Consider the following 14,778-nt stretch of genomic DNA (forward strand, 5'->3'; position numbering starts at 1 on the left):
ACCTGACAGTGTGATATTGGTGACATGTAGACCAACAAAACAGAACAGAAAGTTCAGAAATAGACACACAAGTGTGGTCAATTGATTTTTAACAAAGATACAAAGGTAATTCAATAAAGTAAGTTAGGTGTTTTTCAACAAAAGGTGCTGGAACAACAGAACATCCATATGAGTAAATATGAACCTGGTCCGTACACTTCATACCATATAGAAAAATTAATTCAAAATGGAACATAGATGTAAATATAAAAGTAAAACCATAAAATTCAAAGATGAAAATACAGGAGAAAATCTTGTAACCCTTAGTTAGCCAATTAGTTCTTTGACGTGATACCAAAAACTCATCCATTAAAAAAAAATGGTAAGCTGAATTTCACAGAATTAAAAACTGCTATTCTGTTCTGTAAAGATGCTCTAAACAGCCAGATGTGGTGGTGGTACATGCCTATAATCTCAGTTACTCAGAAAGCAAGGCAGGAGGATGGTAAGTTTGAAACCAGCCTCAGCGCTATCTCAAAATAAAAAAATAAAACATCTTAGGATATAGCTCAGTGGTAGAGTGCCCCTGAGTTCAATGCAAAAAAAAAAAAAAATCAACCACTTCTGACAGAAGACTTTTATCCAGAGACCCTCTAGGTATTAGATAGAAAAATTACTTGACAGTGGTTGTAGAAGCATAAACATACACAATGACAAAATTATATGTAATGATACACACACAAATGAGTACCTATTAACCTGGGGAAATCTCTATAGATTGGTAAATTACATCAACATTAATATTCTGGGCATTATGTTGTAGATTTTCAAGATGAGTCCGGCAAAATTACAAGAAATCCCTGTAATAGTTCTTAAAATTTATCTGTGAAAAATTGGTTTAGAAAAATTAAGACCTAATGGAAGAGTGCATTGGTAGCTCTGGACAGTGAAATACATTTTATCATGACTTTTTGAGAGAGGATAAGCCATCCACATGGAGCTGTCCAAATGGCTGGTTAGAGATATGTGCTTGGAGGACAGGAAAAATTATTGACCAGCAAAAATATATTTGGAGTACAGCCATAAACCAGCAATGATAGAATCATGAGATTGAATGAAAGCACCCAGGGAAAACATACAGAGTGAAAAGGAAGCTAAACATAAAAACTCAAACACCAATATTTAATAATATATGAATGATGAGACTCCATATAGAAATTGAAGGAATGTTTGAAAAAAGAGAACCATACAACCCTGAGAAGAAAGTCAATAGGAAGGAGTAGCCAATAATTTCAAATGCTATAAGTAAGACAAACATTGTATATTATATATTCTATTACAATAGGCACTACAATGCCATTGGTGAAGCAAGGGAGCAATGTTATAAGCGGTGGGGATAAGTGTAGAAGCCAGATTACAAATACTGAAAAATTAATGGAGAAAATGAAGTAGAGATAATACAGGCACAGGCACACTGCCAAATTGGAAAGTCTCAATGAGGTGACATAAGAGAAGGTACAGGGTCAAAAGGAGATGATTTCCAGGTTTGTTTGATTTTTTTAATGCGATATTCATAGAAGCTGAGTTTTGAAACCATTTTTAAAGTGTTTAGTTAATTGAACCAGGAAGATTATTCAGGGATGGAGTCATGCAATTGATAGGTGTCCAATAGAGTTTTTCAGGAAAAAGGGAGTGAGCTTCAGAATAAGGAGGAAAGGAAAACATTCTTAGAGAAATTGTCAAAAGAGAAGGTACATACAGATACATTTGGATAGCATTAATCAATTCTACTCATTAACCACTATCCTCAACCCAAGCAAACTTGTCCAATCATTCTTCCTGATCCCTGGCATCACCCTGACACCACTGCCTGCACTAGGAAAAGTTGCCTCCTGCTTAAGAATTGAACAACAGCAGATGAGGTAGAGAGGGATGATGGGTGGGGAGGGGAGGGGGGATAGTAGGGGATAGGAAAGGTAGCAGAATACAACAGTCACTAATATGTCATTATGTAAAAATGTGAGTGTGTAACTGATGTGATTCTACAATTTGTATTTGGGGTAAAAATGGGAGTTCATAACCCAATTGAGTCAAATGTATGAAAGATGATATATCATGAACTTTGTAATGTTTTGAACAACCAATAAAAAATATAAAAAAAATATAATACACACAGTTAAAACTGAACTTCAGAATAAATACAAATAATTTTTCAGTAAAAAAAAAGAACTCAAACTATCCCTATTTGCCCATGACATGATTCTATATTTAGAAGACTCAAAAAAATCCACCAGAAAGCTACTAGAATTCATAAATGAATTCAGTGAAGTAGGAGGATATAAAATTAACAACCATAAATCAATTGCATTCCTATATACCAATGACAAATCAGCTCAAAGAAACCAGGCAAATGGTACCATTCATAATATCTTCAAAATCAACAACAACAAAAACCTGGGTAATCAGTCTATCAAAAGAGATGAAAGATCTCTTTGATGAAGATTATAGAACAGTAAGAAAGAAACTGAAAAAGACCTTAGAAGGTAGAAAGATCTCCCATGTTCTTGGATAGGCAGAAGTAATATTGTCAAGGTGGCCACACTACCGAAAGTGCAATCCAGATTTAATGCAATTCCTATTAAAATTCTAATGACATTCTTCATAGAAACAGAAAAAACAGTCATGAAATTAATTTGGAAAAATAAGAGGCCCAGAATAGACAAAGCAATTCTTAGCGAGAAAAGTGAAGCAGGAGGCATCATAATACCAGACTTTTAATTATACTACAGAGCTACAGTAACATAAACAGTGTGGTACTGACACTCAGACAGACATGAAGACCAATGGAAAAAAAAAAGAAGACACAGAATCATACCCAGATAAATACCCAGTCAAGATGCCATAAAGTTATTTTGGAGAAAAGACAGCCTCTTCAACAAATGAAGCTGGGAAAACTGGAAATCCTTATATAGTAGCATGGAATTGAACCTCTATCTCACCTTACACAAAACTCAACTCAAAGTGGATTAAGGACCTAGGCATTAGACCAAAGACTGTGCCTACTTGAATAAAAGGTGGGCCCAACTCTCTACCATGTCCTCTTAGGAACTGATATCCTCAATAAGGCTCCTAAAGCACAAGAAGTAAAATCTATAATCAATAAATGAAACAGTATTAAACTAAAAAGCTTCTTTACAACTAAGGAAACAATCAAGAATGTAAAGAAAGAACCTAAAGAATGGGAGAAAATATTTTCCACAAGCACTTCAGATAGAGCATTAATCTCCAGGATATAAAAAGAACTCAAAAAATTTAACACCAAAAACAAACAAACAAACAAACAAACAAACAAACAAACCAATCAATAAATAAGCAAAGGAACTGAACAGGCACTTCACAGAAGAAACAATAAAAACTGTCAAAAATATATAAAAATAACATGCAACATCTCTAGCAATTAAGAGAAATACAAATCAAAACTATACTGAATTTCACCTCAACCCAGTTAGAATGGCAATTGTCAAGAATACAAGTAATGATAAATGTTGGTAAGAATGTGGGAAAAAAGGTTCACTTATACATTGCTGGTAGGACTGCAAATTGGTACAACCATTCTGGAAAGAAGTATGGAGATTCCTCAAAAATCTTAGAATGGAACCACTATTTGACCCAGTTATCCTACTCCTTTGTTTATACCCAAAGGACTTAAAATCAGCACACTATAGTGACATGGCCACTTCAAGTTTATAGTAGCTCAATTCACAAGAGTCAAGCTAAGAAGACAATCTAGTTGCCCTACAACAGATAAACTGGATTAAGCAAATGTGATATATATATACACAATGGAATATTACTCATCCATAAAGAAGAATTAAATTATGGCATCTGCTGGTAAATGGATGGAATTGGAGAATATCATGCTAAGTAAAATAAGCCAATCTCAAAACACCAAAGGCAGAACATTGTCTCTGATATGTGGATGCTAACCCACAACAAAGGAAGGGAAATTAGAAGTTCACTGGATTAGCCAAAGGGGAATCAAGGGAAGGGAGGAGTAGAATAGAAAAGACAACAGAATGAATTGGATATATCTTTTTATCCTTAAATATGAATATACAATCAATGTAACTTCACATCATACACAACCACAATAACAGGATCCTAACTGGAACAAGTTATACTTATTCTATGTATGTATAATATGTTAAAATATACTCTACTCTCATGTATATCTATAAAGAAAACATTTTAAAAACTGGACAAAAAATACAAACAATAACAATGCTGAAGAAGATGTGGATAAAAAGGACCATTTTTACGCTTTGGTGGGATTATAAATGAGAACATCCACTATGAAAATCGGTATGGAGGTTCCTCAAAAGACTAGACATGGAACCACCATATGACCCAGATGTATCACTCTTCTGTATTTATCGTAAAAAATTAAAGTCATCATACTATAGGGATCTTTGGATGTACACCCATGTTTACAGCAGCACAATTCACAACAGCCTAACTATGGATAAGAAAAAAGTGGTTTACCCACATAAGAGAGTTTACCCACATAAGAGGGGGAGGGCTGAAATTTCACGAAAATCAAAGGGAGATTAGTAGGAAAGGCAAATAGGAGGAAGGGGAGAAGAAAGTGTGTTGGGGGAAATATATTAGTCACATTATATTTTTATATTGTGTGTATGTACTACTAAACAACAAATTCCATCATTATGTATAATTATAATGCACCAATAAAGAATGTAGAAAAAAAGATTCAATTCTGACTATTGATTTGATGTCAATACTAACGTTAGTCAGGAAGGATATAAAAAGTTCAAGTTCTGCTGGGTGCAGTGCCACACTCCTGTAATCCTAGCAACTTGGATGTTGAGGCAGGAGTATCACTAGTTCAAGGCCAGCAAGACCTTGTCTCAAAATAAAAATTAAAAAGGACTGGGAATGTAGCTCAATGGTTAAGCACCCTGGTTTCAATTCCCAGTACTCGCCCCCAACAAAAAATAAAAGAAGTTTGAGTTGGTTATATAGGGGACTCAGTATAAAGTCAATATTTGCTTCTAGTTTTTCCTCTGAAATTCTGAAAAGGAGACTAGTAAAGTGTGCCTAACATTTTTGCATTATTATTGTTCATACCTCAATTATGGCATCTCTGGTTTGACCTCTATGTGGTGCAGAGAAAGGGGTGTCTGAGTAGGAAGTTAACATTATGAAGAATGGAAATGGAATGTAAAGAATGGAAAGCCTATCACCTTAGGTACGATCGCATTGAACATTATTCCTCAACAATATTCCCTTCCATAACAAAACACAACTGTTTTAGATAGGGCAAATGACAGACGTACCTTGTCCAGCTACTCTAGGGACTAAGTTGGTGAACAAGGCTTTAGTTTCCATACCTACTAATCTAGTTTATATAGATTGATTTTATTTTGTTTATATACAAATATATAACAACAAATTCCATTATTACGTATAATTAAAATGCACAAATAAAATGCAATTAAAGAAAAAAGGAAAGTGAACTTCTTGAAATCCAAACTGCCACATATTATCTCATGATTAAAAAAAAAACCATTGATAGTTCAATATTGTCTAGAGAATAAAATACAATTTCTTTGCATAGCATTTAAATCCACCTACAAAGTGCTCTCAATTGTCCACTACTCACCTTCTCTCTACTGCTGTAATACCCTGTGCCACCAGCATAGTGGATTCATTTTGTTCCCTGAAAAATATTCTATACATTTTGGTTCAGCTCCTTTGTGCTCCTTCATTATCTCCTCCTTACCCCAGCCTTAAGAAACCCTACTTTTCATCCATACCCAGTTCAAATACATTGGCCACACATACATTCCTTCTTCTCCCAGGCCCCTACACAGTGAGGACCTAGGATACATCAAAGACAAATTGACCCACTGGGACAAAAGTAAAAAACACACAGCTCACTCCTCTTTAGGGCCACAGAGCAGCACCTTTATATCTCATAAGTCTCTTGTTTGAAATATTCATTCTGGGTCCTCTACCCAACATCCCCCCAACAAGGAATACTTCTGTTGATATAAGACAAGCTACCATTTAGGAAGTTTTGTCACATATTAAACCACTATGCTAAGTGCTTTATATGCATTATCTTATTTAATCTTTATGAAAATCCATAAATTATAAACACACATTACACCAATGAAAAAATTTAGAAATGTTTCCCAGGGTTACAAGCTAGTAAATGGTACTTTAGGTACATAAAACCAACTGATTCTAAAGCCTGTGGGCTTTCCACTAAGTTATACTTGTACTGGGTGATTGCCCTGTTTCTGAGATATCTTTGCTATTAAAGAATCAATGAAAATTTGGACTAAATCCAAAGGAAGAAGCATGAAAGTCTCTGATCTATGCTTTTAAGGGAAAAGAATCAAGTTGGTCTTTAAGGTTCTATGTTGACAAGATAATTCATTACAATAAGAAAAAACAATAAATGGCAGAACTCCTAAATTAAAAGATGATCAAATTATCTAAAAAAACACAGTAGGTGGGGCTGGGGATGTGGCTCAAGCGGTATCGCATGCGTGCGGCCCGGGTTCGATTCTCAGCACCACATACAAACAAAGATGTTGTGTCCGCCAATAACTAAAAAATAAATATTAAAAAAAACACAGTAGGCTATATCTGCATTTATAACTCTTGAGAGCCTAAACAAAGCAATCAGCAACAGACAAAGGTACAAATGCAGCAGAAGATAAAAGAAATTTAATATCTAAAATAACTGACAAGATGAAATCCCAAAATCTCAGCTGAAACCAAAAGGCCATCTTCTCTAATGAATTGAAATAGTTCAGTTGTGCAGCACCTTTCAATAGCTCCTTTGTGCTCCTTCATTATCTCCTCAATGGTAGAAAGTTCATGAGCGAATAGAAAACTTATTAAGTTTACCACTTTATTGATCTTTCAAATTACATTATTTGATATGTACTGTTTATATTAACATAGGAAATAGAAGAATTCTGAGATAAGCCCTCAGATGCAGCCTATAAACCAGACTGGCAGAGGGACCCAGCAGGGACTAGAAAAGCCTATAAGTCATCACATTCCACCAGAAGCATCCAGATGAAACCAGATGGAAGAGCCCTACAACAACATTCCCCAACAACTAACTGCTGGGACTACGGGCTCAGGAACACTGCAAGGTAAATAATCTGGACATTTCTCTCAGTACTGATATGATACTTGGATCATCAGTATTATGGGGATTTTATAATAATGATTCATTTTGAATCCTAGCCATAAACAAAGTAAGAACTGTTACAAGAAGATCCCATGGCATATTGTGTGTGTGTGTGTGTGTGTGTGTGTGTGTGTGTGTATGTGTGCGCGACATGTGATTTTGTCCAAAGATACCAAGGAAGGAAGAAAATTAACATCTTCTAAGACTAAGTCACAGAAGAAGATGAGTAATGACATCAATTTCAGAAAGGATAAAGGATGAAAGGACACTTGTGTGCGTGTGTGTTGCTTACACGGATAGGGACATTTTCTTCTGCCTTAATGTTAATAGTAGCACTTGGTGTCTGTGAAAGAATGAATGTGGACTCAGACTAGTTAATGTAGAGAGATTTTATTACTCTCTAAATTAAACCATATTTTATTACTCTCTAAATTAAACCATATATTTAAACCATATACTGGACATTTTCTGTGTTCCTCTTCTTGAGGGTAAGGAATATCTTCAAGACACATAGTAGAGACTTCACAAACAAATATCTGGTAAACTGATGAGTAACCCTGACATTTGCTTTCTGGTTAGGAATATTATTGCTTCCTGGTCAGAAATATTCTTTAAAAGAATTTACATCAGAAAGTATATCATACATCATGATTAATTTTTGTTTTAAATTAGAGGCCATGGTTTTAGTCTCAATTAAATAAAGCTGAGAACTAGATATTAGCTGTTATTTTCTTTTGTAAGCCTTCTGTGTTTATACTCTATTTCCAAACTCCCAAGTAATCTAAACTTCCATGATAGCAGGGCACAGTGAAGAATGGTGATAGCCTGGAGAACCGTAAAACCTCAAAAAGCACCACTGTTATATCCACAAAAGTATCCTAAAAAGTTTTATTCGAAAATATGACAATCATTTTCATCTTATTATGTGGTTCCTTTCTTGAAAATTAAATCAACTAAGTCAACTTATCACTAAGTCAACCTTATTTGTATACACAATCACCAATATACTTCTACTAAGTCTTATATGTTTTTTAATCTTGAATGTTTACTTCTCAATTAAAAAGAAAATTGACAAGGCTGAATCCAATTTAGCACCCATTTCAAGCTAATCTTTGTTTCCATTTTAATTTCCTAAGGCACGCTGACCACAGGTTTCAGCACTATGGGACTTGTTTCCCTATAATTTTTATGAAATGAGAAGTCAAAACTTTGTTTTAGCAACAGAATTCTCTTATTAAATAAAATTTACCCACCCAGGACCCAAACGTAGAGAGCTAGAGAAAACGCAATTGCTTTAGAAGAGACTCAGGTGAAATAAGAATCCCCAAAACAAGAGCGCCACCTGCTGGTCAGCCATTCCTCAGCCCGCTGCTCCTAGACACTAGAGAACGTATTTCATGGAGGGCTTAGGTAAAATATCAGTATAAACTGTGCAGAAGTGATGGTAACTCCCCAAACAGAATTTTTTTCACTGACAGAAAGCACCATAATATGAGAACTAAAATTATATAAAAGTTAAAATTTGCCATACAAAAGTGTAGTTAATCACGGCTGGGTTAAATATACCATGAGCTACCTGATAATGCCTATAACTTCAAAAGTCCCCAGGTTATGATTGAAAATCAAACAAGGTGGGGGGGGCAAGTACATGAGCCAGATCTCCTCTCAGGGACAGGATTACACATCATCTATAAGACATCAGTTGAAGCTTGCCTGAGTAATAATATGATCTTTAAGAAGAGTGACTTCAATTAATTTCAGGGCTTTTCCTTTGCTGAGTGGGATAATCAATCTGGGATTTAGAACTAAATTTTTTAAAAATATTTATTTTTTAGTTGTAGTTGGACACAATATCTTTATTTTATTTTTATGTGGTGCTGAAGATAGAACCCAGGGCCTCAAGCACATGCTAGGCGAGCGCTCTACCGCTGAGCCACAATCCCAAACACCTAGAATTAAATTTTTAAAGACAATAATGAAGACACTCACTGCACATTGCGAACTATGGTTCTCCATGTGGTGTCTAACCACCTCTTAATTATAAAGCACATATTTATCAATTTGAAAGAGTACAAACTGTTAACCTTCCCTGGATGACCAAAGGTCTCTATCTAATCAATGTGTCAAGATACATTAAAGAGCAGGTTGTTTGAAATTTTAAATTTGCACAAGTCAAATACTATCTATAATTTTCTATGACACCTTACTTTCAACTGTAGTCATACATCTATCTTAACTTCCTAACATAATTAGAAATTCTAAGACAGCAAAGATTTTCTTCTTCTTTTGCTTTATGGAGCCTAGCATACTACCTTTTTTCTTTTGTCCTTTTTATTTTTCAATTTTTATTTGTTCTTTTTAATTATACATGACAGTACAATGTATTTTGACACATCATACATACATGGAGTATCAATAGCTTCTCATTTTTGTGGTTGTACATGATGTGAAATTACACTGGTTATGTATTCATATATGAACACGGGAAAGTTATATCTGATTCATTCTGTCTTTCATATTCCTATCCCCCCCTTTCTCCTTATTCCCCTTTGTCTAATCCAGTGAACTTCTATTTCCTCCCATCCCCCAAACTCCGCTTATTGTGAGTTAGCATCTGTATATCAGAGAGAACATTTGGCTTTGGGGTTTTGGGGGGATTGGCATATTTCACTTAGCATAATAGTCTCCAGTTTCATCTATTTACAGGCAAATGCCATAATTTCATTCTTCTTATGACTAATATTCCATTATGAATATGAACCACATTATGAGTATAAACTACATTTTTTTCTATCCATTCATCTGTTAAAAGGCACCTAGGTGAATTGAATTTCTATAAACATTGATGTGGTTGATTACTGTAATATTCTGATTTTAAGTCCTTTCGGTACATGCCAAGGAGTGGGATAACTGGGTCAAATGGTGGTTCCACTCTAAGTTTTCTGAGGAATCTCCATATTGCTTTCCAGAGGGAATGCACCAATTTGCAGTCCCACCAGCAATGTAGCATATTACTTATACACTACTCTCTGCTTTTTAGTCTTATTATTGGAGCCTAATACAAGAGCTTATTCTAAAACAATGGCCTCCTATAATTTTAACTTACCAATTGTTACTGAATTGATAAATTGTGCAGCGTGTGTTAGCACACACCTGTAATCACAGCTACAGGGGAGGGTGATAAGCCTGAAGTTGGAGGCCAGCCTGGACAACATAGTGAGACCCCCATATCTCAAAATTTAAAAAGGAATAAATTGCTTATAAATAAATTGCCAGGCCCTTCTAATTTCACCTGTCCAAACTCTAATTCAATATTTTTCAGTATTTCAATTACCATCTCCATATCTTGAGGTAGACAGATGCACACACCTTTTCTAGAAAATATGTGTTCATATGATAGCATATGGTAGCTGCTAGAGATATTTTCCACTTTTTCAGAATAGTAAGACCCTCCCGCCTAAATATCTGAATAGGGATGCAGGGTAATCTTCTGAATTCAAAGTTGGAAACTAGAATTTTCTGCCATAAGATCTAAAAATCAAGAGCTTAAAAAAAGTTCATGGAAAATTCATAGGAAAAAAAAAAGGAGAAATCAAAGTCCAAATTTGTGTTTATGGAATTGCAATTTGCAACCCATTGATAAGTTTGGGTAATATTTAATAGGTCCTCAGCTAGCAATTTTTAAAAATGGAAATGAATTAGGAAATTTTCCAGATGTTATTTAGCAAAAATTCGTGTCTAACTCACATGTGTGTGTAAATGAGGGAGAGAGAGAATATCTAGATAAAAGTGAATTTAAGATTTATCACCATTCTACCAGGGAGCTCCTAAAGATTTTCCAAATCTTACATATAAATGGCTATTTTATATTCCTAGTTTTTAAAAATGTTCCTCCTTTAAATTTTCAAATTGTATCCTCATGACTTGAAAATTTGATTATTTTCATATTTACTTTCTCTAGAGGAAAAAAAATCTTCATTCCTTCATCTCACACTTCTAGGGTTCCCATGTCCACATTAAGAACCAAGTTGCTGGAATACATAGATAAGACTCAAATTAAGCAGATGTTTGCTCAAAGAAAGAATGTATCAGATCCTATACAGAGAATAAAGGGCTGCTTTTTCTTTGATTTCTCCTGAATTAAAAAAGAAAAAATTAAAAAAGTGAAAGGTACATAGGAAGGTAGATTTCTCACCCAAATAATCTCAGAGGAGTATGCATTTTCCTTTTTTGTCTAAGTGGTACTGTTAAGTACAAACACAAGAAGTCTCCTATTTGGTTTTTATTTTTGTATAGTGTAATTGTATTACTTTAATACTTTTGTAAGAAGGCATTATCTTCTAACACTAACTCTAGCTAATCTTACTGATAGCCAAGTACAATATGAACCACTTAAATGATTTAATCTATAAGTTTTGCAAACAGATTCTCATAACTACACTGTCCTCTGCATGGTGCCCATCGTCTCCCCAAATTAAATGTGAAGCCAAAGCCTTGGGTTATAATCTTATGAGGAATTCTTTTAAAAGATTATAATTTTATATGTGAGATGCCTCTAATACCCCATGTTTAGAAAATAAATTGCCCATAAAGAGATATAGAGCTTTGAATATTTTAAATGAAGATAACCAAACATAGAAACACAAAAATCATATCAGTAGCCCTCTAACAGAGATCTTAATGTTCTTTTGCCCTAGTAATTTAACCTTAAATATTAGAAAAAAATCAACATGGAAGATACATTCATTGTAGATGCTAAAGGAGTGGGAAATTAAGAAGCCCTTATATATCAAGAGCTACCATTCTGAGTTGGATTCTGTTTCAAAGAGAAGTTGTTAAATATTACCTGGAAAAATCATGTTTGTTTATTAATATCAGATGCTTGATAAACATGAATATTCTCTATCTAGAGAATACTCCCAACACCACAAAACCTAATGCCTTAATCTAAGTATTAATGGGCTATATTCTGCTGCCATATTTTCCATACACTGACTCCAAGTTTCATAAAAATTGCTTTAAAAACTCTTTTTGAGTTTTCTGAGGAATTCTTGAGGTAGTATATTGATACTTGGTTATGCATGAAGTAAGATTTCCTGATCAGATTCACACAGCAGATATTTTTCAAGACCTTTAGTGAAGATATGTTATTTTATTTTTTCAGAGATCATACTTGAAACATGGCTCACAGTGACTTCCTCTATCCAGAGAACCCAAGGAAGCGGCAGGAAGTAAACCGGCTTCACCAGCAGCTCCTTGACTGCTTATCTGACAGCTTCCATGCCACCAATAAGCTGATAGGGGTTCTAAATACACACTTGGGCTGCACACTGGCCTCCACCGAAATGAAGAGAGATGGGACTATCAAAGAAAATTGTGACATCATCATCCAAGCCATAATGAATATCCAAAATGAACTGCAAAAGGTTGATGAAGCACTAAAAGAAAAACTAGAACCAACCTTGTATAGAAAACTTCAGGATATTAAGGAAAGGGAAACAGAGAAGATTGCAATCGTACAAAAGGTTATTTCAGTCATTCTGGGAGAAGCTACATCTGCAGCCAGTGCAGTGGCTGTTAAACTCGTGGGCTCAAATGTGACAACTGGCATAATTAACAAGTTGGTCACTGTGTTAGCTCAAATCGGTGCTTCTCTCCTCGGTAGTATTGGAATTGCTGTTCTTGGCCTTGGCATAGATATGATCTTCCGGGCCATCCTGGGAGCAGTGGAGAAAACACAGCTTCAAGCAGCCATCAAAAGTTATGAGAAGCATCTGGTGGAATTCAAGTCAGCCTCAGAAAAATATCATCATGCCATTACTGAGGTCACAGATATTGTCAAACACCAAATGAAATGAATAACCTTTTGGTTTGCCACTGGAATATTTTTCTGCTTCCCTCTTAATAACAGCATTTGCTTCTTTGATTTTCCATATGTTTCCAATATGGATATAAATGGGATAAAGAGTTCAGAAAGGGAAACTGGAGATGTTAAAACTAGATTAATCTTGAGTTTTGCACAAATAATGAATGACTGGATCAGCTGGTGCTAAAACCTGTGAGGTAAAAGATGTATATCCCAGGATGTTTTCTCACCCTACTCTACCAGATCTACATAGGAGTAAATGTTATCACAGAGCAGCAGGTGTAAGAATTGCTTTATTCTTTTTTTCTTTTTTACTTTCCAGTCAAAATTCTTAACATTTACATTGAATGCAGACACTTTCATGTCTACCACTAGCTTCAAACATCACTTAATACTAAGGAAGCATATTAAAGAACTTCTGGCTAGATACAAACCAAATAAAATAAAATAGAAATGCTACCATATTTTTTAACCATTAGATTTAGTCCAGTTTTCTATAGACAGGAAGAGACTGAAAATGGTTTATAATGGGCAGAGGTTATAGCTCAGTTGGTAGAGTGCTTGCCCTATATGCATAAGGCCCTGGGTTAAATCCCTAGTACCACAAAAAATAAAAAATAAATGATTTGTAACAATTGGTTTCAATGATGAGACAATGTATCTGTGAACTTCTACTAATTACACAATGTAATCTGGGTGGATTAAAAAAAATGAAAAAAGTTCTGTTTCTATAATTGTAATCCATGCGGACCAACTATGATGACTATGATGACAAAGTGTAATTCAGGTATAATTATAATTTATATATATATCACCCCAGCTATATATGCATAAAATGTGCTTGGAATGCAGAAAAGAAACTCATTACTCTTTAAATATTTGTTATTAAAAAAAAAGACAATTTATTATGAGTTTTCTGAAAAAAAATAACTTTGCTTTCAATACTAGCAGAAAGCAAGCAGTTGCCTCTGCTACCTGAAACATCACTAATTACTTGATTTTACAAAAATCCAGAGGCAATAGAGGCCTACTGGGTCAGGTGAATTTCTGTAGATACAAGTGTTCTCTAAATCCTTTATTAACTAATAATTTCTATAAAGACTCTTTTAAAGTCTACTTCCAAAATTGTAACACTGTTGATTCAGGAATATGTTTATTAGAGTTGATTCTTACATTCGACTACAAAAAAAGTCTTGAAATAAAGAAGTCTTCTCAAAAAAATGTTAATTAGGTACGTGAAAGATTAATCTTGAAACCGTACTCCATTTTCTTTCTCTTCTATTATGACTTTTTTTATAAATTAGCTGCAAAATATCACAATTTAGTTCATCTCCAAATGAAATCTTTTTTGGGGGGGAGGTGGTACCAGGGATTGAACTCAGGGGCACTCCACCACTGAGCCACACCCCTAGCCCTATTTTGCATTTTATTACAGACAGGGTCTCCCTGAGTTGCTTGGCACCTCCCTAAATTGCTGAGGCTGGCTTTAAACTCCAGATCCTCCTGCCTCTACCTCCAAGCCGATATGGGATTACAGGCGTGAGCCATCGCCACCGCGCCTGGCCTCCAAATGTAATCTTATTTTCCTTTCTGCTACTCTATAAACTTTGACTTAAAAGTCTCTTGTTATTGATTTTAAGACTCAAATTCAGTCTAAGATCAAATTAAGAATTACCTAAAATAAAGGCTGGGTTAGTTTCTA

At 34.8% G+C, this 14,778-nt stretch overlaps 1 protein-coding gene across 1 annotated transcript; it reads left to right on the plus strand.

Annotated features, from left to right (window-relative positions):
• The first annotated feature begins 7,091 nt into the window (after positions 1-7,091).
• Smco3 (single-pass membrane protein with coiled-coil domains 3) lies at positions 7,092-14,778 on the plus strand. The gene is made up of 2 exons (XM_005331888.5): positions 7,092-7,172; positions 12,375-14,778. The coding sequence occupies exon 2, from the start codon at positions 12,391-12,393 to the stop codon at positions 13,066-13,068; it is 678 nt and encodes a 225-aa protein (XP_005331945.1). The 5' UTR covers positions 7,092-7,172; positions 12,375-12,390; the 3' UTR covers positions 13,069-14,778.

The sequence above is a fragment of the Ictidomys tridecemlineatus genome, chromosome 6 (assembly GCF_052094955.1).
Source record: "Ictidomys tridecemlineatus isolate mIctTri1 chromosome 6, mIctTri1.hap1, whole genome shotgun sequence".
Lineage (NCBI taxonomy): Eukaryota > Metazoa > Chordata > Mammalia > Rodentia > Sciuridae > Ictidomys > Ictidomys tridecemlineatus.

Excerpts from the sequence above, each read along its gene's own strand:
- Smco3 (XM_005331888.5), top strand. The coding sequence starts at position 12,391 with ATGGCTCACAGTGACTTCCTCTATCCAGAGAACCCAAGGAAGCGGCAG.